Source organism: Oncorhynchus keta, chromosome 30, assembly GCF_023373465.1.
Source record: "Oncorhynchus keta strain PuntledgeMale-10-30-2019 chromosome 30, Oket_V2, whole genome shotgun sequence".
Lineage (NCBI taxonomy): Eukaryota > Metazoa > Chordata > Actinopteri > Salmoniformes > Salmonidae > Oncorhynchus > Oncorhynchus keta.
Genome location: NC_068450.1, coordinates 41,757,955 through 41,784,746, shown reverse-complemented (window position 1 = coordinate 41,784,746; position 26,792 = coordinate 41,757,955). Strand labels below are relative to the sequence as shown.

At 40.6% G+C, this 26,792-nt stretch overlaps 1 protein-coding gene across 1 annotated transcript in view; it reads right to left on the bottom strand.

The window, feature by feature from the left end:
- LOC118363612 (GPI ethanolamine phosphate transferase 2-like) overlaps nt 1-26,792 on the bottom strand; it is a 134,943-nt gene that overhangs the window by 103,563 nt on the left and 4,588 nt on the right. Inside the window, exons 3-4 of the mRNA XM_035744668.2 lie at nt 17,128-17,337; nt 16,627-16,815 (exon numbers count right to left, since the gene is read on the bottom strand). Coding sequence (XP_035600561.1) covers nt 16,627-16,815; nt 17,128-17,337 — 399 coding nt within the window. The remainder of the gene's footprint in view (nt 1-16,626; nt 16,816-17,127; nt 17,338-26,792) is intronic.

The window sequence follows — 26,792 nt, the reverse complement described above, 5'->3', positions numbered from 1 at the left end:
TCTTCGCCACATTTTTTGCAGTTTTACTTTAGTGCCTTATTGCAAAATGGATGCTTGTTTTGGAATATTTTAATTCTGTACAGGTTTCCTTATCTTATTCTGTTAATTAGGTTAGTATTTTGGAGTAACTACAATGTTGATCCATCCTCACTTTTCTCCTATTACAGCCATTAAACTCTGTAACTGTTTTAAAGTCACCATTGGCCTAATGGTGAAATCCCTTAGTTGCTGGAGAGGAAGGAAACCGCTAAGTTGGGAAAGGGCACCTGTATCTTTGTAGTGACCCGGTGTATTGATATACCATACAAAGTGTAATTAATAACTTTACCATGCTCAAAGAGATATTCAATGTCTTTTTTTTTCTACCACTGGGTGCCCTTCTTTGCGAGGCATTGGAAAACATCCCTGGTCTTTGTGGTATAATCTGTGTTTGAAATTCACTGCTCGACTGAGCAACCTTACAGATAATTGTGTATGTGGGGTACAGAGATGAGGTAGTCATTCAAAAATCATGTTAAATACTATTATTTCAGTCCATGCAACTTATGTGACTTGTTAAGCAAATTGTTACTCCTGAACTTACACCAAGTGTACCAAAATTAGGAACACCAACCTAATATTGAGTTGCACCCCTATCTTTTGCCCTCAGAACAGCCTCAATTCATCAGGGCATGGAGTCTACAAGGTGTCGAAAGCGTTCCACAAGGATGCTGGCCTATGTTGACTCCAATGCGTCCCACAGTTGTGTCAAGTTGGCTGGATGTCTGGGTGGTTGACCATTATTGATACACACGGGAACCTGTTGAGCCTGAAAAACCCAGGAGCGTTGCAGTTCTTGACACAAACCAGTGCACCTGGCACCTAAAGTGTACTACAATACACCATTAAAAGGCACTTAAATGTTTTGTCTTGCCCATTCACCCTCTGAATGGCACACATACATGTCTCAATTGTCTCAAGGCTTAAAAATCTTTCTATAACCTGTCTCCTCCCCTTCATCTACACTGATTAAAGTGAATTTAACAATAAGATTTAACAATAAGAGATCATAGATTTCACCCGGATTCACTTGGTCAGTCTGTCATGGAAAGAGCAAGTGTCGTTAATGTTTTGTACACTCTGTGTATTTAGGCTCGCCTTAACAGAGGGGGTTGAATTTCTGCTTTTCATTTTTAATTAATTTAACCCTTCTAAAAACATAATTCAACTTTGACATTATAGGGTATTGTGTGTAAGCCAGCAGCCCAAAATCTCAATTGAATCTATTTTAAATTCAGGTTGTAACACAACAAAATGTAGGGGGAAATTGAGATGCGTGGATACTTCTAAAGGCACTCGACATGGAAGAAATAAGTCTCAGGAAACGAAACGCAAATAGTGTACATTGGATGAACTATCCCCTTAATACAGCGTTGGCAAGGATGACAAGAGAATACAATGTGGCCTTCAAGGACTGGAGCTGTGCACCGTGCAGGGTTCCTATGACTGACATCACACGAGGTACGTATTGTAGAATTTGTTCGACTATCTGCAGAACATCTAGGTCTAGTACAGATGTATCAGCCAACCTAAACTTACAATATAAGTATATTTGGTGGCATCCCTCCTGTTGTTTATTTTCTGAGGGGGGTTACCTTCAGCAGCCATTACACAGAGGGAAGAAAGAGAGTAATCTCTTGAAACCTCAGTGGAACAGACACAGTTTAAAAGAGTGAGGACATGATTTTGACACGCACACAACAAGGCAAATTGTGCCTGCAACGTTTGCTCTCTTGTTGTTTCAGGGATGGGTGGATTTGGCAATGGCAGGTGACAGGCACAAACAAACAAGGTGGCTGGTATATGGGAGCTGACATACGCTGATCAAGCCCAGTTTTTCTTTGCTTCCGTAATCCCTTTTATCATAGACTCGTGAGAACCCAGCAGCAAGAGTATGTTTGACAGGGCTGCTTTCAGCACAGTGGAAAACGCATGCCGTGAAATCAAATCGTGCAAATGAGAAAACACAACCAAAGATGTGCCGGGGCGGAGTTGGCTTTCTGAGCCATTCGTTTTGTTGCAGATTTTTTTAAATCCCTAAACGATTAAGAGGCTGCAACTTGCAAAGCATCAACCAATATCCTGATTATATACAGTGCCGTGAAAAAGTATTTGTCCCCTTTGAAATTCTCTCTGTATTTTTGAATTTCTAGACACTGAATGTTATCAGGTCTTCAATGAAAATCTAATATTAGATAAAGGGAACCCGAGTGAACACAACACAAAAAGGGGGGAAAATACTTTTTCACGGCGCTGTCCAAAAGACTCCTTTGATGGTCAAGAAAATATATATTCAAGTAAATCAAACATCAAATTATACCATTCAAGTAGCAAGGCTAATGGTTTAGAAAACTCAGCCTTAGTCAGCATGATCATCTTCAGTCACGTTCATAGTCCCTCCACCTCTCTTTTTCTAAGTAACAATTATCTTGTCAACCTTGAATAATTCTTATAAATACCACTTCAGAGCGGCGGCGGCACCCCACGATGGCACGCGTGCGACACCCACACTGCTTAAATCATAGGCAAATGCACATTTTTTTAGCCTAAATGTTGGCAGAAGACTGTCTCAGTAGAAATGGTAGGCAATAGTGTCTTACAGGGGACTTGGTAATTGACTACTCTTCAGGAGACCACTGGAAATACGTTTAAATGTACAACCAGGGCTCTCCCTAAGACTTTCTGACAAGGTGGTGCCTACGGTTGAGTAGGGGAGGTCTGGAAGTTGGAGCATTTTGCATTTTAGAAAAACCTGTAACTGCCTTTTCCTGAAACCTAGAGTCTTAAATGATATCAAACAGTGTAGCCATCACAGGAGGGGCGTAGGCACGGGTGGACTGGGGAGCCAAGCTCACCCAATAAGATTGAGCAACAAAAACATACAAATTACGCTCCACGTGTCAGTGTTCCAAACTGGACTGGATTTGCATTTTTATCTAAACACAGTACTTAATTTGGGCAGGAGCTCACGGGAAATGAGTACCGGCAGCTAAAATGTTCTTCTGCTTGAGTTCCTGCACCTCCTATAGAATATTAGCTCAAAAGTATTGAGAAATTCCTGCACCTAATTATAAACAGTACCAGCACCCAAAATGAGTACCGACATCCATTTCTATCCAAGTCAAGCACTGTCCTAAACATGCATACACCATCAGATAAAACAATAATAATAATAATAATAACGACAACAATCATATTTATTACACTCAAAGACGTCTGACATTAAAAGTACATCCACATCAAATCTAGTGCTGTTCATGAAATCTATTCCATGTAGGACAAAGTAATGCATTTGAATTATGCTCGATTATTTACCAGGGAAAAACTCAAACGAATCCGCTTATCAATTTGAAAACATTATCGGTGGGTTCTGGCACATGTCACTCCGCAGTGACACCATGTGCAGTAAACAGTAGCTACAGCTGTGTAGGCTATACTGTATAGGCCACTCACGATTAGCTCGCTAGACTTGGCAAACAAAAACACGTGAAATGGCCAAACAAATCTCACTGTTACATTTTTTTTTTTTTCAAGAAACCGCATATAGAAAAGGATGTTGGAGCATTTGCCAAGTTATTTGATATTACTGATTTCCCCATGAAGGGCCTCCAGTCCCCCTCTATATCAATCATCGATCTAATCGAGGGCCTTAAAAGACAGTTTCAGTACATAAGAGACAATTCTAAAGGTGATTTTGATTAAAATCATTAAGGTTACAGATGATTTGATGGTCAAAATGAAATCCACAACCAGGATGCTAGCTACCTTTTCCCGAAACAAAAAACTGTTAGCAAGGTTTGGGGACTCGCGTGTCACAATCTAAAGCGGGGAAAGCAGCCCCAGTTAGGAGCAACTCGGATTTACAGACATTATGGAACGAGATATTGGACAGGCAATTTATAGAACTCAACAGTCGTTTTCAGAACAATTATACGGGATCATGAAGGAGGCCGCATCTGCCTGCCCCGATCCGACTCATTTGGTAAAATTACAGCGATAAAGTGCCACCCAGTAACAATTGTGGCATTTCTGTGGAGGACGTAGAACTAACTGTTTTTGTACAGCAGCCTCAACGAAAGTTACAGAGGGTTGGTCGCCCAGCCAAGCTACTTTTTATTTTTATAAAAAATGTGTTTCTTTGCTAATAATGCAATAGGTACGCCTAATTTAGCTACCCTGCATGCCGAGTAACTGAAGTGTTCCCATTTTGAACCATTTTATTTGTCTGACAATACAAACTCTGCCTTCCTGGCGAGCCCAGACAGTAAAATAGGTGCATCTGTAGGCATACCGTTTGGCTAATCTGATACCTTAGATCACCGTGTCTACAGCAGTTTCCACGCGTCCACAGCTAAATGAATACTGGCTGTAGAGCAGGCTACTGTAAGATTTCAAAACCATGCCTAGAGCGAGAGGTTGTCAGAGAATACAGCAAATGGGTGTTTTTATGACTGTTGTTTTTCCCTACAACACTTTTGTTTATTTATTTAACCTTTATTTAACCAGGAAAAGACCTTTCAGAAAGGAAACACGCTTTTCCACTTCGACTCACACTCTCTGCCTCCCTTAACATCAGTCCAGTCAAATAAAAATAAATGGTTCTCAATTTATGCTCCGATGTGCCTCGTAAGTACAGTGCCTTCAGAAAGTATTCATACGTACGCCTTGACCTTTTCCACATGTTGTGTTACAGCCTAAATGTAAAATAGATTCAATTGAGATTTTATTTGGTAACTGGCTTACACAATATCCCCATAATGTCAAAGTGAAATTATATTTTCGAAATGTTTACAAAAAAATAAAAAATGAAGTCATGGAGTCAATACATAGTCATACCCTTTGTTATGGCAAGCATAAATATGTTCAGGAGTGAAAATGTGCTTAACAAGTCACATAATAAGTTGCGTGGACTCACTCCGTGTGCAATACTGTTTAACATGATTTTTTTAATGACTCTCTCTGTACCCCACACATACAACTATCAGAAAGGTCCCTCAATCAAGCGGTGAATTTCAAACACAGATTCAACCACAAACACCAGAGAGGCTTTCCAATGCCTCAGAAAAAAAGGGCACCTATTGGTGGATTGGTTCAAATAAAAAAAGCTGACATTGAATATCCCTTTGAGCATGGTACAGTTATTAATTACACTTGGGAAGTTGGATCAACACACCCAGTCACTACAAAGATACAGGTCTCCTTCTGAACTCCGTTGCCAGAGAGGAAGGAAACCGCTCAGGGATTTTACCATGGGGCCAATGGTGACTTTAATGGCTGTGATAATAGAAAACTGAGGATAGATCAACATTGTTGTTCATCCACAACACTAACCTAATTGACGAAGTGAAAAGAAGGAAGTCTTTCAGATCAGAGGCAGTAGGGATGACCAGGGTCTTTCTCTTGATAAGTGCGTGAATTAGAAAATGTTCATGTCCTGCTAAGCATTCAAAATGTAACTACATTTACATTTACATTTAAGTCATTTAGCAGACGCTCTTATCCAGAGCGACTTACAAATTGGTGCATTCACCTTATGACAACTAGTACTTTTGGGTGTCAGGGAAAACTTAAGGAGTAAAAAGTACATTCTTTTCTTGAGGAATGTAGTGCCGTAAAGTTGTCAAAAATATAAATAGTAAAGTAAAGTACAGATAACCCAAAAAACAAATTACTGTAAGTAGTACTAAAGTATTTTTACTTAAGTACTTTACACCACTGCTTCCAGAGGCATTTTGGAACTTGGTAGTGAGTGTTGCAATTGAGGACAGACAATTTTTACGAGCTATGCCCCGTTCTGTGAGCTTGCGTTTCCACTTCACAGCATTTACAGTAGACCAGTGCAGCTCTAGCAGGGCAGAAATTTGATAAACTGACAGTGCCACAATGAAAGTCACTGAGCTCTTCAGTAAGGCCATTATACTGCCAATGTTTGTCTATGGAGATTGCATAGCTTTGTGCTCGATTTTATACACCTGTCAGCAACGGGTGTGGCTGAAACAGCCGAATCCACTACTTTGAAGGGGTGTCCAAATGCTCTTGTATATATATAGCGTATATTACTCTGCTTTGAGTATTGTGAGTGCACGTGAGGAGTGCATTTAATCGCAGTAATTCTGCCAAAAAAAGTTATATTGTGAAATAGAGCATGGGTTGATTTTTAAGAATTGTTTTTCTGACACTATACAGTGCATTCTGAAAATATTCAAACCACTTGACTTTACCACATTCTGTTACGTTACAGCCTTATTCTAAAATGGATTAAATTATTTTTTTTTACTCATCAATCTACACACAATACCCAATAATGACAAAGAAAAAACAGGTAGGTAGTTACAGTCTTGTCCCACGCTGCAACTCCCGTACCTCAGCCTCAGAAATTGCAGCCCAAATAAATGCTTCAGAGTTCAAGTAACAGACACATCTCAACATCAACTATTCAGAGGAGACTGCGTGAATCAGTCATCATGGTCGAATGGCTGCATCAAAACCACCACTAAAGGACACCATCAGGCTGCCCACTCAAGAAAAAGCTTCAAACTGTAACCAGTGCCTGCAACCTGGTTCAGGTTGCAGGCACAGGTTACAAACAGCACAGGAATGAAATCATCAACATGTATTGATCACATCTTTACTAATGCTGCAGAAATATGCTTGAAAGCAGTATCTAGATCCACCTGATGATCACAATATCGTAGGCATCTAGGAAAACCAAAGTTCCAAAGGCTGTGCCTAATGGGTAGCCTAGTGGTTAGAGCGTTGGACTAGTAACCAAAAAGTTGCAGGTTCAAATCCCCCAGCTGACAAGATACAAATCTGTCGTTCTGCCCCTGAACAGGCAGTTAACCCACTGTTCTTAGGCCGTCATTGAAAATAAGAATTTGTTCTTAACTGACTTGCCTAGTTAAATAAAGGTAAAAGAAATATCGTATATTAAAGGTCATACAATACGTTTTGTATTGATTCCTGTGTTGTTGATGTAAATAATTTTTGTTGGTGTGTAATGAGGTGCAACCATACACCTTAATGGGCGCATGATACATTTATGAAATTGCTTATTCCAGTTACTAATAAGCATGCATTCATTAAGAAAATTCATGTAAAAACGGTTAAAAACGGTTAAATCCCCATGGATTGATGAGGAATTGTAACATTTTATGTTTGAGAGAGATAAGGGAAAAGAAAATGGCAAATAAGTCTGACTGCACAACCGATACTGCAAATTGAGAAATCATGTGACTAAACTAAATAAAAAAAGAAGAAACCATCCTATGAAACAAATATAAATTAAATACTATAATTAAATACTATATATAATATAAAATACTGAATGAGAGTAAAAATAACATTTAAATTACATTTTGGGCAAAAAGGCAAACTCAACTTCATTATTCTTTCAATCAATTGGCTCGTTCATCACCAAACCCACTGATATTGGCGATTACTTTAATTCTTTTTTAATTGTCAGGATTAGCAAATTTAGGCATGACATGCCAGCAACAAACGCTGAAACCACACATCCAAGATGCTTAAGAGTCATTACCTCCATCCAATCTGCATTGTAGTTTTAAATTCCGAAAAGTGAGTGTGGAAAAAATATTGTCTATCAACAATGACACGCCACCGGGGTCTGACAACCTGGATGGAAAATTACTGAGGATAAAAGCGGCTGATATTTCCACTCCTATTTGCCATCTCTTTCATTTAAGCCTACTAGAAAGTGTGTGCCCTCAGGCCTGGAGGGAAGCATAAGTCATTCCGCTACCTAAGAATAACAAAGTCCCCTTTACTGGCTCAAATAGCCGACCAATCAATCTGTTACCAACCCTTACTAAACTTTTGGAAAAATGTGTGGTTGACCAGATACATTGCTATTTTACAGTAAACAAATTGACAAAAGACTTTCAGCTCGCTTATTAGGGAAGTGCATTCAACAAGCACAGCACTTACACAAATTACTAATGATTGGCTGAAAGAAATTGATGATAAAATATTGGGGGAAGGGCTGTTTTGTTAGACTTCATTGCTGCTTTTGACATTATCGATCAGTCAGCTGCTGGAAAACATATGGCTTTGCATCCCCTGCTATATTGTGGATAAAGACTTACCTGTCTGATGGAACACAGAGGGTGTTCTTTAATGGAAGCCTCTCTAACAAACTAGGAAGAATCAGGAATTCCCCACGGCAGCTGTCTAGGCCACTTACTTTTTTCAATCTTTACTAACGACATGTTTTGAGCTTATGCCGCAACAGTTTGCGGTAGATGGCGGCAGATGGTGGAAAATTGAGTAATTCGGTCATTGAGCCACACTATCACAAGGTGGAGTTAAATCTATTGTTAGCCTAAACTGTGGCACAAATTGGGGGATTTTTCACACCTAGCCGAGCTATTAGACTATCCTTTTGTCAATTAATGGAGTTGTGACTGTTTCAGTCTGAGAGTCTCTCCTCTCTGGCACTAGAGTCTTGCATCAGAAAATATATGTTTTTTTTTTAATTGCTGGCGTGTGCTCCCGGAGTTGAGAGTGAACTTGGGTAAAGACAATGGTGCAATTACACTTGACAGGTGGACTGATGATTTTCGATGACTAGGATACTTGTGCCTTACAGCCCATTACATAAATGAGGAGTTTGTGTTATCCACCATGGAGTGGGACAGTGCAGGTCAAAACTGTAGATAACATAAGGCCAGCTATTGTGAAAGAATACTTGTGGATGTTGTTGATTTCCTCTTGCTTCAAGGGGAATACTGTCCACCTGGTAATTGTGTGGCGAAATAATTCAAATAAATCCTATTCATAATTAATAATCAGATGTGTGTTGCAAGCTTGTCATTGTTTTGTATGCACATTTTTTGGGGGGGAACAATTCAAAACATACACATGCCAACGATATCACACCCTTCTCATGCTCCGCCACATCACATTTTTCCTATTTTGTTGCATTACAACCTGTAATTTAAATGGATTTTTATTTGGATTTCTTGTAATGGACATACACAAAATAGTCCAAATTGGTGAAGTGAAATGAAAAAAATTGATGAAATAAACCCCCGGAAAAGTGGTGTGTGTATATGTATTCACCCCCTTCGCTATGAAGCCCCTAAATAAGATCTGATGCAACCAATTACCTTCAGAAGTCACATAATTAGTTAAATAAAGTCCATCTGTGTGCAATCTAAGTGTCACATGATCTGTCACGTGATCTCAGTATATTTATACCTGTTCTAAAAGTCCCCAGAGTCTGCAACACCACTAAGCAAGGGGCACCACCAAGCAAGCGGCACCATGAATAACAAGGAGCTCTCCAAACTGGTCAAGGACAAAGTTGAGGAGAAGTACAGATCAGGGTTGGGTTATAAACAAATATCAGAAACTTTGAACATCTCACAGAGCACCATTAAATCAATTATTCAAAAACGGAAAGAATATGGCACCACAACAAACCTGCCAAGACAGGGCCGCCCACCAAAACTAACAGACCAGGAAAGGAGGACATTAATCAGAGGCAACAAAAAGACCAAAGATAACCCTAAAGGAGCTGCAAAGCTCTACAGCGGAGATTGGAGTATATGTCCATAGGACCACATTAAGCCGTACACTCCACAGAGCTCGGTTATGGAAGAGTGGCCAGAAAAAAAGCCATTGCTTAAAGAAAAAAATAAGCAAACAAGTTTGGTGTTCACCAAAAGGCATATGGGAGACTCCCTAAACATGGAAGAAGGTACTCTGGTCAGATGAGACTAAAATTGAGCATTTTGGCAATCAAAGAAAACACTATGTCTGGCGCAAACCCAACACTCATCACCCAGAGATTACCAAGAATGTTTTACATCGGCAGGGACAGGGAAATTGGTCAGAATTTAAGGAATGATGAATGGCGCTAAATACAGGGAAACCTTGAGTCTTCCAGATATTTGAAACTGGGATGGAGGTTCACCTTCCAGCAGGACAATGACCCTAAGCATACAGCTAAAGCAACACTCGAGTGGTTTAAAGGGAAACATTTAATGTCTTGGAATGGCCTAGTCAAAGCCCAGACCTCAATCCAATTGAGAATCTGTGGTATGACTTAAAGATTGCTGTACACCAGCTGAACCCATCCAACTTGAAGGAGCTGGAGCGGTTTTGTCTTGAAGAATGGGCAAAAATCCCAGTGGATAGATGTGCCAAGCGTATAGAGACATACCCCAAGAGACTTTCAGTTAAAATTGCTGCAAAAGGTGGCTCTGTAAAGTATTGACTTTGGGGGGTGAATAGTTATGCACATTCAAGTTCTGTTTTTTTGTCTTATTTCTTGTGTTTCACCAAAAATATTTTGCATCTTCAAAGTGGTAGGCATGTTGTGTAAATCAAATGATACAAATCCACCAAAAAACTATTTTAATTTGAGGTTGTAAGGCAACAAAAAAGGAAAAATGCCAAGGGGGGTGAATACTTTCGCAAGCCACTACTAGACTTGTAAGCCTTGTAAATGAATGGAGGTGCAGAGAGAGAGCGAAGGGAAGCCAGCTGCGAGCCTACGACCAAACACGGTGGATGACATCCTTTTCCTGCACAGCAATTTGAAGAAATCCAATGATCAATGGACTGTTTGAAGTCATTTTTTTGTATATTTATTTGTTGTCTAATATTAGACGGCTCTTTAAAGTGATGAGTTGTCAATGTGTCACATTGCATTGTGAAAAAAAATCTATATTGTTATTAATTCATGGAATGGTTTCATTTTTGCCAAATGTTGAATAGACATACAGACAAATGTATGAATGCAGGAAAAAAGGAATAACAGCATACTGTCTGTAGTCAAAAACAATTAGACTAAATAATTTGATGTTATTTATTTGGGCAACAGATCGGCTCTCGGAACTCATTAAGAGGCGGCTTCTATCTTCAATATAATCATTCATTCAGAAGGTTAAACACATAGGTCTTACGCCTGCAGTACATTAAATGAAATGACCAGGTACATTTTGTATTAGGTTATAATAATCCATGCCTTCTGGGAATGTTATAAAGTCCAAAAGTTATGGGCGGAGTTAGAAAGTTGGGGTTCAGAAGTATTACAATGGAAACTTTTAATCTGTCTGTCTGCATATTTCAAGACATGACATATAAGGGTGCAGTGAAATACCCTATGGGTTGGACAATACTTTTCTCATCGATCATCTTGAAAAATGTTTGAAAGTGCATGGGTGATGGAGAGAAACAAAAAATGGTGCAGTTAGAGACCCTGTGCCCCGTGTAGCTCAGTTGGAAGAGCATGGCGTTTGAAACTACAGGGTTGTGGGTTCGAGTCCCACGGGGTACAAGTATGAAAATGTATGCACTCACTACTCAGCAAGTCACTCTGGATAAGAGCGTCTGCTAAATGTTAGAAAGTTGTTTTGCTGGAGCGTGTGCTATGGGTGGGTGTTGCTATGGTGACCAGTGAGTTGAGATAAGATGGAGCTTTACCTAGCAAGGACTTACAGATGACCATGAACCAGTGGATTTGGCGACAAATGTGTAGCAAGGGCCAGCCAACGAGAGCATACAGGTCGCAGTGTTGGGTAGTATATGGGGCTTTGGTGACAAAAACAGATGGCACTGTGATAGACTGCATCCAATTTGCTGAGTAGAGTGTTGGAGGCTATTTTGCAAATTACATCGCCAAAGTCAAGGATCGGTAGGATAGTCAGATTTACGAGGGTATATTTGGCAGCATGAGTGAAGGAGGCTTTGATGCAAAATAGGAAGCTGATTCTAGAATTAACTTTTGATTGGAGATGCTTAATGTGAGTCTGGAAGGCAAGTTAACAGTCTGGCCAGACACCTAGGTATTATAGTTGTCCACATATTCTAAGTCAGAACCATCCAGAGTAGTGATGCTAGTCGGGCGGGGGGGTAGCGATCGGTTGAAGAGCATGCATTTTTTTACTAGCATTTAAGAGCAGTTGGAGGCCTCGGAAGGAGTGCTGTATGGCGTTGAAGCTCGTTTGGAGGTTTGTTAACACAATGTCCAAAGAAGGGCCAGATGTATACAGAATGGTGTTGTCTGCGTAGAGGTGGAGCAAAGAATCACCCACAGCAAGAGCGACATCATTGATATATACGAAGAAATGAGTCCGCCCGAGAATTAAACCCTGTGGCACCCCTATAGAGACTGCCAGAGGTCCGGCCAACGGGCCCCCTGAATTGACACACTGAACTCTATCTGAGAAGTAGTTAGTGAACCAGTCGAGACAGTCATTAGAGAAACCAAGGCTTTTGAGTCTGCCGATAAGAATACTGTGATTGACAGAGTCAAAAGCCTTGGCGGCTGCATAGTACTTTCTTTTGTCGATAACAGTTATGATATCGTGTAGGACCTTGAGCGTGGCTGAGGTGCACCTGTGACTAGCTCGGAAACCAGATTGCATAGCCACGTGAACCTGTTTGTTCACTTGGCTTTTGAAGACTAGAAAGGCAGGGCAGGATGGATATAGGTCTGTAACAGTTTGGGTCTAGAGATTAATTAACTGATTAATTAAAATCGGCATAATCATCTTTAAAAGTCTAACGTAACTTCCGTGAAAGACAGGATAAAGTGGAACAGCTGGAGCGAAGAGCTAGAGATTTTTTCTCCTAGCCAAGTTCTCGGATTGGCTCATCTCCAACCTCAAATGGTTGAGTCAAAAACCACAATGACGAAGCCTATTTTAGGGTCGTTTTTTGTAACCGCGTGCAGGTTGGCAGGTCTGCAAATGTCACAGTGCTGCAGTCTTTAATCCCTTCCCCTCCAGAAACTGTAGCTCAGATTGTGTGTTGTCCCACACTGCAGGTACTGGCTTTTCCTTTCTAATCCGGGAAGGCCAAAGTAGGAAAGATGCTCTGGCTAACTTTTTACAGTAGAGCCATGGGAGGAGCCTGGGTTGCCTTTTTTCCCTATCCCAGCCAACCACTTTGCACGATGCGTCATTTCTTTTATCACAGCACCGACACAGAGTGAAGAAAAAGGATATTGTTAGTTCGGCAAGGCTATGAAAGTCACTGGAATGTTTTACACCTCAAAACTCGTTGAACGTCTTACTAGTCATCTCAGCCATCTGAGGGAACATACTTTGTGGGTTTCTTCATTCAGCTTCTAAGGCACCCTATGGGACCACAATGGGCTGTCTATATATATATATATATATACACACATACAGTGCCTTGCGAAAGTATTCGGCCCCCTTGAACTTTGCAACCTTTTGCCACATTTCAGGCTTCAAACATAAAGATATAAAACAGTATTTTTTTGTGAAGAATCAACAAGTGGGACACAATCATGAAGTGGAACGACATTTATTGGATATTTCAAACTTTTTTAACAAATCAAAAACTGAAAAATTGGGCGTTAGTTAATACTTTGTAGCGCCACCTTTTGCTGCGATTACAGCTGTAAGTCGCTTGGGGTATGTCTCTATCAGTTTTGCACATCGAGAGACTGAAATTTTTTCCCATTCCTCCTTGCAAAACAGCTCGAGCTCAGTGAGGTTGGATGGAGAGCATTTGTGAACAGCAGTTTTCAGTTCTTTCCACAGATTCTCGATTGGATTCAGGTCTGGACTTTAATTTGGCCATTCTAACACCTGGATATGTTTATTTTTGAACCATTCCATTGTAGATTTTGCTTTATGTTTTGGATCATTGTCTTGTTGGAAGACAAATCTCCGTCCCAGTCTCAGGTCTTTTGCAGACTCCATCAGGTTTTCTTCCAGAATGGTCCTGTATTTGGCTCCATCCATCTTCCCATCAATTTTAACCATCTTCCCTGTCCCTGCTGAAGAAAAGCAGGCCCAAACCATGATGCTGCCACCACCATGTTTGACAGTGGGGATGGTGTGTTCAGGTGTTGCTTTTACGCCAAACATAATGTTTTGCATTGTTGCCAAAAAGTTCAATTTTGGTTTCATCTGACCACACCTTCTTCCACATGTTTGGTGTGTCTCCCAGGTGGCTTGTGGCAAACTTTAAACAACACTTTTTATGGATATCTTTAAGAAATGGCTTTCTTCTTGCCACTCTTCCATAAAGGCCAGATTTGTGCAATATACAACTGATTGTTGTCCTATGGACAGAGTCTCCCACCTCAGCTGTAGATCTCTGCAGTTCATCCAGAGTGATCATGGCCCTCTTAGCTGCATCTCTGATCAGTCTTCTCCTTGTATGAGCTGAAAGTTTAGAAGGACGGCCAGTTCTTGGTAGATTTGCAGTGGTCTGATACTCCTTCCATTTCAATATTATCGCTTGCACAGTGCTCCTTGGGATGTTTAAAGCTTGGGAAATCTTTTTGTATCCAAATCCGGCTTTAAACTTCTTCACAACAGTATCTCGGACCTGCCTGGTGTGTTCCTTGTTCTTCATGATGCTCTCTGCGCTTTTAACGGACCTCTGAGACTATGACAGTGCAGGTGCATTTATACGGAGACTTGATTACACACAGGTGGATTGTATTTATCATCATTAGTCATTTAGGTCAACATTGGATCATTCAGAGATCCTCACTGAACTTCTGGAGAGAGTTTGCTGCACTGAAAGTAAAGGGGCTGAATAATTTTGCACGCCCAATTTTTCAGTTTTTGATTTGTTAAAAAAGTTTGAAATATCCAATAAATGTCGTTCCACTTTATGATCGTGTCCCACTTCTAGTTGATTCTTCACAAAAAAATACAGTTTTATATCTTTATGTTTGAAGCCTGAAATGTGGCAAAAGGTCGCAAAGTTCAAGGGGGCCGAATACTTTCGCAAGGCACTGTAGGTCACAATGGTACTGTGTAAAGAACAGCAGCAGGCTTTTACTGGGAAAGTTTGGAGCTGAGGCTTTCAAGACCATTTAATTAAGAGCTCCCTGTTGCCTAAGCGCAAGAGAGAGTAAAATAGCTACAAGGCTGGCGCGGTTAAATATGCACAAGAACACCGTTTACAGTCATGATCCTATACATGTTTTTACAAGAAAACTACTGTTGAGTGCTTCAAAAGCGCTAATCATAACAGGACGTTCTCCCACAAATAAATGATGATACTTGTCATAACTGATATCCTAAACCTTATTACAAAAGGTTGACAGTTTGGACACACCTACTCATTCCAGGGTTTTTCTTTAAATAATAGTGAAGACATCAAAACTATGAAATAACACATATTGAACCATGTAGTAACCAAAAAAAAGTATATTTGAAATTTGAAATTCTTCAAAGAAGCCACCCATTGCCTCGATGACAGATATCCACACTCTTGGCATTCACTCAACCAGCTTCATGAAGAAGTCACCTCGAATGCATTTCAATTAACAGGTGTGCCTTGTTGAAAGTTGATTTGTGGAATTTCTTTCCTTCTTAATGCGTTTGAGCCAATCAGTTGTGTTGTGACAAAGTACCGGTGGTATACAGAAGATAGCTCTATTTGGTAAAAGTCCATATTATTATGGCACGGACAGCTCAAATAAGCAAAGAGAAACGACAGTCCATCATTACTTTAAGACATGAAAGTCAGTCAATGTGTAACATTTCAAGAACTGTGAAGGTTTCTTCAAGTGCAGTCGCAAAAACCATCAAGCGCTATGATGAAACTGGCTCTCATGAGGACCGCCACAACACAGGAAGACGCAGAGTTACCTCTGCTGCAGAGGATAAATTCATTAGAGTTAACCGCACCTCAGATTGCAGCCCAAATAAATGCTTCACAGAGTTCAAGTAACAGACACATCAACTGTTCAGCGGTGAGTGTGAATCAGGACTTCATGGTCGAATTGCTGCAAAGAAACCACTACTAAAGGACAACAATAATAACAAGAGACTTGCTTGGGCCAAGAAACACGAACAATGGAGATTAGACCAGTGGAAATCTGTCCTTTGGTCTGACGAGTCTAAATTTGAGATGTTTGGTTCCAACCGCCGTGTCTGTGTGAGACAGAGTAGGTGAACGGATGATCTCTGCATGTGTAGTTCTCACAGTGAAGCATGGAGGAGGAATTTTGATGGTGTGGGGGTGCTTTGCTGGTGACACCGTCAGTGATTTATTTAGAATTCAAGGCACACTTGACCAGCATGGCTACCACAGCATTTCGCAGTGATACGCCATCCCATCTGTTTTCGCGCTTAGTGGAACTATAAGTGCGAAAAGCTGTGTAAGAGCTATTTGACCAAGGAGCAGAGTGATGGAGTGCTGCATCAGATGACCTGGCTTCCACAATCACCCAACCTCAACCAAAATTAGATGGTTTGGGATAAGTTGGACCGCAGAGTGAAGGAAAAGCAGCCAAACAAGTGCTCAGCATATGTGAAAACTTCTCAAACACTGTTGGAAAAGCATTCCAGGTGAAGTTGGTTGAGAGAATGCCACGAGTGAGCAAAGCTATCAAAGCAAATGGTGACTAATTTGAAGAATCTAAAATATATTTAGATTTATTTAACACTTTTTTGGTTACTACATGATTCAATATGTGTTATTTGATAGTTTTGTTGTCTTCAGTATTATTCAACAATGTAGAAAATAGTCCAAATAAAGAAAAACCCTTGAATGAGTAGTGTGTCCAAACTTTTGACTGGTACTGTATGCGGTATTTTTCTATTGAAAAGTAGGCTTCTATACCTTTAAGATGAGGGAGCCATGAATCTTCTTGAGGATGTCGTCCATCTCCATTAGTTTGGGCTGGATGAGGGAGCTGTGGGGTCCACTGATGTGTCCGATGTGGTCCAGGCCCAGGTAGTGCAGGATCAGAATGTCCCAGTCGTCTCTCTTCAGCGTGCTGTCCAGGTGACGAGTCACGTTGTTGTCAACCTGGGAAGAGTTAGCGGGGACATGTCAACACAAAAGACTAACACCAAGACACAATCTAGAATGTGTCATTGTTTCTGAATCAGACCTCTGAGAAAGTCTTTATGTATAGTATGTTAGAAATATTATGAATTAGAAGCAGATTAAACTTAAGCCAATATAATACGGAATCTTGGAAATAAAAATTAGTAAATCGTCATGTCATTCCCATGTAACTAACAATGAAAAAATCACATCAAACAAACAAAATCAATGAGAGTGCAAAGGTTAAAGGGCATGGCCCTGACCTTCAAACAGACAATGACCATGACTGACCTCAGTGTAGTCGGACACAAAGAAAGAGGTGGTGCCGTCATACTCCATGAAGTGCTTGGGAAAGAGCTTCACCCAGGTGTCGTCCCCATAGAACACCATCCGCTTGCCCGCCGTCTTGGCCTGCCAGATGAGGTTGTCCTCCAGCAGTGCGGGGGAGTTCAGGTTCATTACCACGTCGATGAAACCTGGGATACTGCCTGTGGTCAGGGCCTAGAAGGAGCAGGAGGAGGAGGGCCAAGGGAGTTTGTCAGTCTACGTACAGTACCAGTCAAAAAAATTGGACAGCTACTCATTCAAAGGTTTTTATTTGTACTTTTTTTTACATTGTAGAATAATAGTGAATACATCAAAACTATGAAATAAAACATATGTAGTAACCAAAATGTAGTAACCATGTAGTAACCAAAAGAGTGTTAAATCAAAATACACTTTATTTTTGAGATTCTTAAAAAGTAGCCTTGATGACAGCTTTACACACTGTTTTTCACAGTTTTGATGTCTACAATGTAGAAAATACTCTAAATAAAGACAACCCCTGGAATGAGTATGTGTGTCCAAACTTTTGACTGGTACTATATGTAAGCTATAGACTAATTGTGCAACAGGTGTAGTCAGCAAGTACCACTGTTATTCAGTATCAGTGTTATTTCGTTACGCTAGCATCTCCATTTACTTAACTGTGATTTGCAGTAGAATAAGGCTAACACAGGAGCTACAGCAATTACAATGTGAAACTGGTGTAAGATTGTGTTCAAAGCAATCACCGAATGACACATTTATTTACAATAAACAAATAAAATACTGTATTGTCATGAGAATACTTTCATAATAGTAGCCTGTCTATGAAGGATTGATAGTGACTATGACTATTTATTGTATCACATAATTCATTACATAATGTTGTGTCCTCCTCAGCTAGTTAAAGCCAATAATGAAACCCATATAGGCCAAGATGTTGTTGGCAGTATCTCACTAGTCTGTCACAAACGAGGCATATCAACATGTTTTCACGCTGACGTGTTTACAGCAACTCTTTGCATAATCACTGTGATTTCTCACAATCAGGCATTCTGGGGCAAATAACCTTGAGGCAGCCTCACAGAAGGAAGCAAACTAGGTTAAACTAAACTAATGAAATGGATTCCATGCCTTTCTTTTTCCACAAAATTGTTCTCGTGCTCGTGCTCGTGCTTTAGTCTATTTGCACATGTCAAAAGCAGTGTCAAAAGCACCTGCTGGCCTTTGTAATTCAAGCAAAACTATCAGAATGATCTACATTTAAGGTTGTTGCATGCTTCCCAGTTGAAACAATTTATGCATATATTATGACAACATTATGTGATGTTTTTGTTTGTTTCGGTGTTCCGGCAGGGATTTTCCCGCTGTTCGAGCGGAAAAAAATATATACTTGAGGCAAGTTGAAGTTCTGTTGCCAAAGTCTACGCCCCTTCGTCGGTGATTGGTCAACAGTACTAATACTAGTAGGAACTATGGACGGGACTCTTCAACTAAGTGTTTATCGTCATTCAATGAGACAAGTTTTCATGCACATCGTTTCACTTGAGAAATACGGCACAAAACATCTTAATTTGATTGTGCGACTAAAGCTTAGCGTATTGCTTCCCAGTCGCAACAGTTCCAGCATGTATTACTACAACATTTTGTGATGTTTTTCTGCCTTTTTGTCTTGACCAGGTTTTTTTTCCCGTCTGTTCATGCACAGGCCTCACGAGACCCTATAAGTTCCCGCACTTAACATTCATGTGGACTCTGACGGATGTGATTTTGCCAGAGACTTCATGGCCCTGTTGGATTGCTTCAACTTCACAAGGTATGTCAACTTGCCCACCCATGACAGAGGCCATGTACTTGACCTTATGTGCACAACTGGCACGGCTCCCTTCCAGCTGCGTGTATTCATGGATTGCCAAGGGAAGCCAGGCTTCCACAAATATTTGACCAGTAAAACTAAAATTATCTTTCGTCGCTCTGTGTTTTACTGATTTTCCATCAATTCGCAAGTGGTCTATTTGCTAAAATCATCTCTTTCCTAAGGCATGGATGGAGGTGGATTTTGTTTTGACTTCATTCTTCGTACTGGCCTATGATTATGACGGATAATCTGATCTAACTATAACTGCATATAATGTGCCACTGGCATGAGATGATTGGAGTTCAATATGTAGCCTAGATGTAGCCTAGTAGGCTGACGTTAATTAGCAAGCTAACTTAGCTGGTTCATTGTTGCCCATGTTATCAAGCATTGTTAGGCTAGCAAGCATTTTAGCTAGGTAGCCTATGAAAAAGAAAACTAAAGGCACACTGTATGAAAGAGCAACAGACCCTTTTGCTAACATGAAAGTGAGGAGAATGGCATTGGTGGACATGACTGTCCTGTGAGGATCCAAATAGGTCAGATCAGGTTTGCAATGGATGACTTCAACAAGACCCCATCTCACCCGCAGCTGGTGGGGGTTAACAACTCACGCACTGTTGTAAATCCAACGGAGAAGATTCATGTCTACCTCTCCAAATTCACCCAAGGAATGTGCTTTGTTTCAAGAATACTTTTTCCCGCCAAAACACGTTCTAAAGCGAATACTGGAACATTATTTCTAACATAGAACATGGAGAATGGTCAGAGGCGATCTAAAGAACACTGTTGTTTTGTTTGTTATTTTGTGATGTCGTAAAAAAATGTATAAAGGAAATACTGTAACTTGGAAAGTATACACTCTATATTTACGAAGTAAGCATCCTTTACGTTGTGTATGAAAATATAAAAAATGATGGAAGTGTTTTTGTTAAGAGAGGGACATGATTTTAGGAGCCAAGAGACAATTGTTTTACAAACTTTGCACAGTGACATGTCACACCCCTAAGTGAGGTCAGAGAGCGTGTCAGCCTGACGAAATCACCCTTTAGAACAAACTGTCTAAAATTCTGAGTTAAGAATTAACATACCAGAACAGAGAGACTTAGGAGGTGCAGCTCATGTTTAAAGGGGTTTGACATCTGAATCTCAACTCGAGGTAGAGATGATACACTCACCTCCCAACTGGTATGGCTAATTAGCTGTCCTAAGTAAAATATCTAAAAATGTGAATGTAAGTGGGACTCTATTCTATTACTCTGTTCAAACCACCATATTACCCTACTCTCATCACCTCACTGGGAACCATCGACACGGCTGGCTAGCCCATCTTCAAAGAAGCATCTTCCGGAGTGAATGGAAGGAGAATAAACTCTGTAGTTCTGTTCAGGACTACACGACAAATGCATGTAAATGCATTCATGATTTCTTACGCCAAGCGAGCGACGGTTCATGTGCAAAGTATAGGAGTACTGTAAGCTAGAGTAGTTTCTAAATGTACCAACGTTAAGTCTCTCTCTCTCTCTCTCTCTCTCTCTCTCTCTGTCTTTTCTCTCTCTCTCTCTCTCTCTCTCTCTCTCTCTCTCTCTCTCGTAACAAGCAGCCATATTGTTGTCAGTCCACTAGGGACCTGATATTAGCGTATGAAGTGTGTATGTTCATCCTGTGCCACCATTTAGTTAGCTAGTAAATAAATAATTAAACTAATTTGTGTAGTACTGAATACTGAATCATAAGTAAGGCTCGGGCTTTTGCAGATGCAAGGAGGTTACGACTGTTCAGAATGATGATACGAGGTTATGACTAATAAGTTGTCTGTTTATGGATGTGATAATTCGAAGGATGGTAACTCTTTAAAGAACCTCTCGTGGTGCCCCAGATCCTAACGAGTAAATTGTTAGATGATTCATTTAAATCGGGTAACAAATAAACATATTTACTTAATTCGATAAATTAGAGTCTTCAGATTAATGTTAGAGTCAAGTCACAACAGTGTTCAACTACTCTACAAGTCAACTTTTAAATTAGTTTTACTTGAGTGTGCAAGCACACACACAGACACACAGAAATCAGTACCATGGACAACCACATGATATTTAGCAACACTAATTTAAGTTAATTGTTTTTTGGTGTCTTTAAGTTTGTTTTCAGTGTATTAAACTAAGCATACAGTGGGGCAAAAAAGTATTTAGTCAGCCACAAATTGTGCAAGTTCTCCCACTTAAAAAGATGAGGCCTGTAATTTTCATCATGTTAACAAACTATAGTTTTGGCAAGTTGGTTAGGACATCTACTTTGTGCACGACACAAGTCATTTTTCCAACAATTGTTTACAGACAGATTATTTCACTTATAATTCACTGTATCACAATTCCAGGGGGTCAGATGTTTATAGACACTGTATATACACTGCCTTTAAACAGCTTGGAAAATTCCAGGAAATTATGTCATGGCTTTAGAAGCTTCTGATATGCTAATTGACATCATTTGAGTCAATTGGAGGTGTACCTGTGGATGTATTTCAAGGCCTACCTTCAAACTCAGTGCCTCTTTGCTTGACATCATGGGAAAATCTAAAGAAATCAGCCAAGACCTCAGCAAAAAAATAGTAGACCTCCACAAGTCTGGCTCATCCTTGGGAGCAATGTCCAAACGCCTGAAGGTACCACGTTCATCTCTACAAACAATAGTACGCAAGTATAAACACCATGGGACCACGCAGCAGTCATACCGCTCAGGAAGGAGACGCATTCTGTCTCCTAGAGATGAACGTACTTTGGTGCAAAAAATGCAAATCAATCCCAGAACAACAGCAAAGGACCTTGTGAAGATGCTGGAGGAAACAAGTACAAAAGTATCTACAGTATATAGCCTAGTTGATTTGATGATGTTTATGTGTAAATGGTGCTGGAATAGCAGAGGCAGGGCTCCTGTTGTCTTTGTGCTGACCTGCAGTAATTCCGTGGTTCTAAATCAGTAGTTGTTCAGTAAACTGAAGGAAACATTAACTTTCTTGACCATGCTGCAGGTCATATAACTGTTTGTTACATGAAATACTTGCTTTGTGGACTTCCCCGAACATATGTTACTCTCTGGTTTTGTGATGAAGCAAATGTACGTGTAGTTTAATGTATTCCGCCATGTGACTGTCATTTTGTTATCACAGCCTAATTGTATTGGGGCTCCTGAATGGTGCAGCGGTCTCAGTGCAAGAGATGTCACTGCAGTCCCTGGTCCAACTACAAGGACTCAGTTGCACACAACCAAATTTGCCTATTTCTCCAACATCTTTAGGAATGAACAAAAAAACCCAAGAGTGCTATTCTCAACCACCCTCAAACTTCTCCGGCCATTCCACAACCTCTCGCTCACAATTACTACGACCTCTGTTACAGTTCTGCATAAAGACTTATCATTTGTCAATGAAACCAAGTTCCACAGACATGTGACTAACAGAAATGCAATGCAAGGTCTTGCAGGAAATCACACACAGAACGAGCAGTATGGCAGGTGGCATTGTCATGCTGGAGGGTCATGTCAGGATGAGCCTGCAGGAAGGGTACCACATGAGGGAGGAGGATGTCTTCCTTGTAACGCACAGCGTTGAGAATGCCTGCAATGACAACAAGCTCAGTCCGATGATGCTGTGACACACCGCCCCAGACCATGATGGACCCTCCACCTCCAAATCGATCCCGTTCCTGTGTACAGGCCTTGGTGTAACGCTCATTCCTTCGACAATAAACGCGAATCTGACCTTCACCCCTGGTGATACAAAACCGTGACTCGTCAGTGAAGATAACTTTTTGCCAGTCCTGTCTGGCCCAGTGGTGGGGGGTTTGTGCCCATAGGCGACGTTGTTGCCGGTGCTGTCTGGTGAGGACCTGCCTTACAACAGGCCTACAAACCTTCAATCCAGCCTCTCTCAGCCTATTGTGGGCAGTCTGAGCACTGATGGAGGGATTGTGCGTTCCTGGTGTAACTCGGACAATTGTTGCTACCATCATGTACCTGTCCCGCAGGTGTGATGTTAGGATTGCCCGATCCTGTGCAGGTGTTGTTACACGTGGTCTGCCACTGCGAGGATGATCATCTGCCCGTCCTGTCTCCCTGTAGCACTGTCTTAGGCGTAGTAGTACAGACATTTGGTGTTTTTCACAGTAGGGACTTTTTGGTGTTTTTCAGAGTCAGTAGAAAGGCCTCTTTAGTGTCATAACTGTGACCTTAATTGCCTACCGTCTGTAAGCTGTTAGTGTCTTAATGACCGTTCCACAGGTGCATGTTCATTAATTGTTAATGTTTCAATGAACAAGCACGGGAAATCGTGTTTAAACCCTTTACAATGAAGATCTGTGAAGTTATTTAGATTTTTACTAATTATCTTTGAAAGACAAGGTCCTGAAAAAGGGTGGTTTCTTTTTTGCTGAGTTTAGATCGATCAACTTCACTGATTTCAGCATCAGCCCACCACCTACAGTTGAAGTCGGAAGTTTACATACACTTAGGTTGGAGTCATGGGAAAATCAAAAGAAATCAGCCAAGACCTCAGCAAAAAAAGTTGTAGACCTCTACAAGTCTGGTTCATCCTTGGAGCAATTTCCAAACATCTGAAGGTACCATGTTCATCTGTACAAACAATAGTACACAACTATAAACACCATGGGACCACGCAGCCGTCATACCGCTCAGGCAGGAGACGAGTTCTGTCTCCTAGAGATTAATGTACTTTTGTGCGAAAAGTGCAATTCAATCCCAGAACAACAGCAAAGGACCTTGTGAAGATGCTGGAGTAAACAGGCACAAAGGTATCTAAATCCACAGTAAAACGAGTCCTATATCAACATAACCTGAAAGGCCGCTCAGCAAGGAAGAAGCCACTGCTCCAAAACAGCCATAAAAAAAGCCAGACAACGGTTTGCAAATGCACATGGGGACAAAGATCGTACTTTTTGAAGAAATGTCCTCTGTCTGAAGAAACAAAAATAGAACTGTTTGGCCATAATGACCACGGTTGTGTTTGGAGGAAAAGGGGGGAGGCTTGCAAGCCGAGGAAACACCATCCCAACTGTGAAGCACGGGGGTGGAAGCATCATCTTGTGGGAGTGCTTTGCTGCATCAGGGACTGGTGCACTTCACAAAATAGAGGGCATCATGAGAAGGAAAATTATGAGATGTTGCTTCAATATATCCACAAGACATCAGTCAGGAAGTTAAAGCTTGTTCGCAAAATGGGCCTTCCAAATGGACAATGACCCAAGCATACTTCCAAGGTTGTGGCAAAATGGCATAATGACAACAAAGTCAAGGTATTAAAGTGGCCATCACAAAGCACTGACCTCAATCCAATAGAACATTTGTGTGCAAAGCTGAAAAGGCGTGTGCGAGCAAGGAGGCCTACAAATCTTACCCAGTTACACCAGCTCTGTCAGGAGGAATGGGCCAAAATTCACCCAACTTATTGTTGGAAGCTTGTGGAAGGCTACCCGAAACGTTTGACCCAAGTTAAACAATTTAAAGGCAATGCTATCAAATACTAATTGAGTGTATGTAAACTTCTGACCCACTGGGAATGTGATGAAAGAGATAAAAGCTGAAATAAATAATTCTCTCTACTTATTCTGACATTTCACATTCTTAAAATAAAGTGGTGATCCTAACTGACCGAAGACGGGGGATTTTTTTACTAGGATTAAATGTCAGGAATTGTGAAAAACTGAGTTTAAATGTATTTGGCCAAGGTGTATGTAAACTTCTGACTTAATGTAGTATGCGGTAGTGATGCGGGGGTTCGTTGACTCATCGTCCCCTCAGTTATATCTATGCGTCGGGTGGGCAGTTTAGGGTCATTAAATATTGTATGGATGAAGGGATGAAAGGCGGGTGGGTAGCGGGGCGGGTTTAATAAAGAGATAATACTTAATGTAAAAAGTAAATGTAGAATTCTTGTGCAATATATATGTACAGGCTTCATTGACTTTTTTCCCATTATTTTTGTCTGTCATTAGTGCATAAGCCTCAACTTTAGGGCCAAACTGTACGCGTGCTAAATCGCCTAGATGCCAATTGCTTTTGGACATGGGCAGAAAAGGTTAATCATGTTGATCCACGGAGGCAAAAAGGAGCTGAACTCAACAAGAGAAAAGCTGTGAAATGGAGAGTTGAAAATAAAGAAAAGGGAGGGCCAGAAAAGTCATGTTTGGGAAAGATTTGGTGAAGTGGTAAAGAAAGAAATTTTACTGTCAAAAACACCGGATAGGAGCAGTGAAATGTGTTGTTTTACAGGGTCAGCCATAGTAGTAAAGAGGGACGAATGATAGCAGTGCCGGCTATGTTATGTGTGATGGTTGTGAGGTGCTAAACAAATTTGACTTCAAATGGCCCTATGGCACGTAAAAGGCAACTGAAGTCTACTGTTTGGATGGGCTGAATGGGGACTGAAAAATGACTGTGGGTCTATAACCTCTCAAATAACCTTAATATTAACTCCTGCAAAATTAAGCATTTCCTGCATTTAAAATGATACACCAAATGTAGGCTAACTTTTTACTCAGGAACAGGAGTGGAGATATATTATTGATTTATTTCCCCATCTTAAGAGAATGTGAATTCGCAGTTAGCACCTCTACAGGCGGTATCTAGCTATCTTTATCAGCATTATAAAAGGCCAACCTGAAATCGTATCAGAAACATGTTGGGTCGTTTTCACAGCTTTCTATTTCTAAGTTGACAAACAAATAGCCTACCAAAAAGTCAGAAATTATAAGCAGAAACAAATCTAAAGTCAGGCAAAAACAAAATCCTGCATCCCCTCTGTCAACTTTTGTTTTCTGCAGTCTCTGACTATAGCGCATTTTCTATAACATTCCAGGCTATCAATCAAATTAGAGTAGCTAGCTTGTCTAACTATCTTAGCTAGCATGACTGCTGGCAAGGTTGGTAGACATTATAAAATAACATGCATAACTAAATAAATAAATACAAACTAAACTGATTAAGGCTGACATTCCTTTCAATCCTTTACCCAGATTTAGTGTCTTTAAAAAAAAAGAAACATCAGTCAGGAGCATACAGACAGCTCAAGAGGTATGCTTAGATATGCAGGAAAATATACTATTTTTTTTACATAGAATTAAGCATAATGATTATGTTTCTAGATTGCAAGACAAGGCTGTTTCCGGTGTTTCCATCCTATATAGCCATCCTCACTCACTCTGCGCCCCCTCGGGTTTTTGGGGTGTAAGATGCCCCTGGTTCAGAACCCCAAGGTGGCCCAAATGGATATCTTTAGATCCCTACTCTGCTATAGCTTCAAACCCTGATTGGAGGTAACATATACATCCTTTTCAAGCTAGGCCTACATTGCAAAAGTCAGAGAAAAGTTTAGATCAATGCTTAACTTTTGATCTTACGCAGGATATTTACACAAACCCTAGAGAGACAACATCAGTCTATTCATCTATGAGGGTTCACTTGGCAGCTCACACGAACCACACAACCCTTCGTCTGTGACAGAGAGCTCAGTTGAAACCTGTACCGTCTCGTTCTTAGATGTGGTAAGAAAAAAACACTCAAATCAGATGCAAGAGAAGAGCTTGTCTCAAGCAGGGTTTCTGATGATTTCATCATTGGCAGGCTGGGAAAAACCACAACACCTGTTGAGGAGATGCTCCCTTTCCTGCAGAGGATATGACTGGTAGGCAAAATAAATATGTTGGTTGAGCATTGGAGTCGATGAAGAAAAGACCTGGTGGAGGAACAGAGGAAACCCTTGACTGAGCTCTGGATTAAGCAT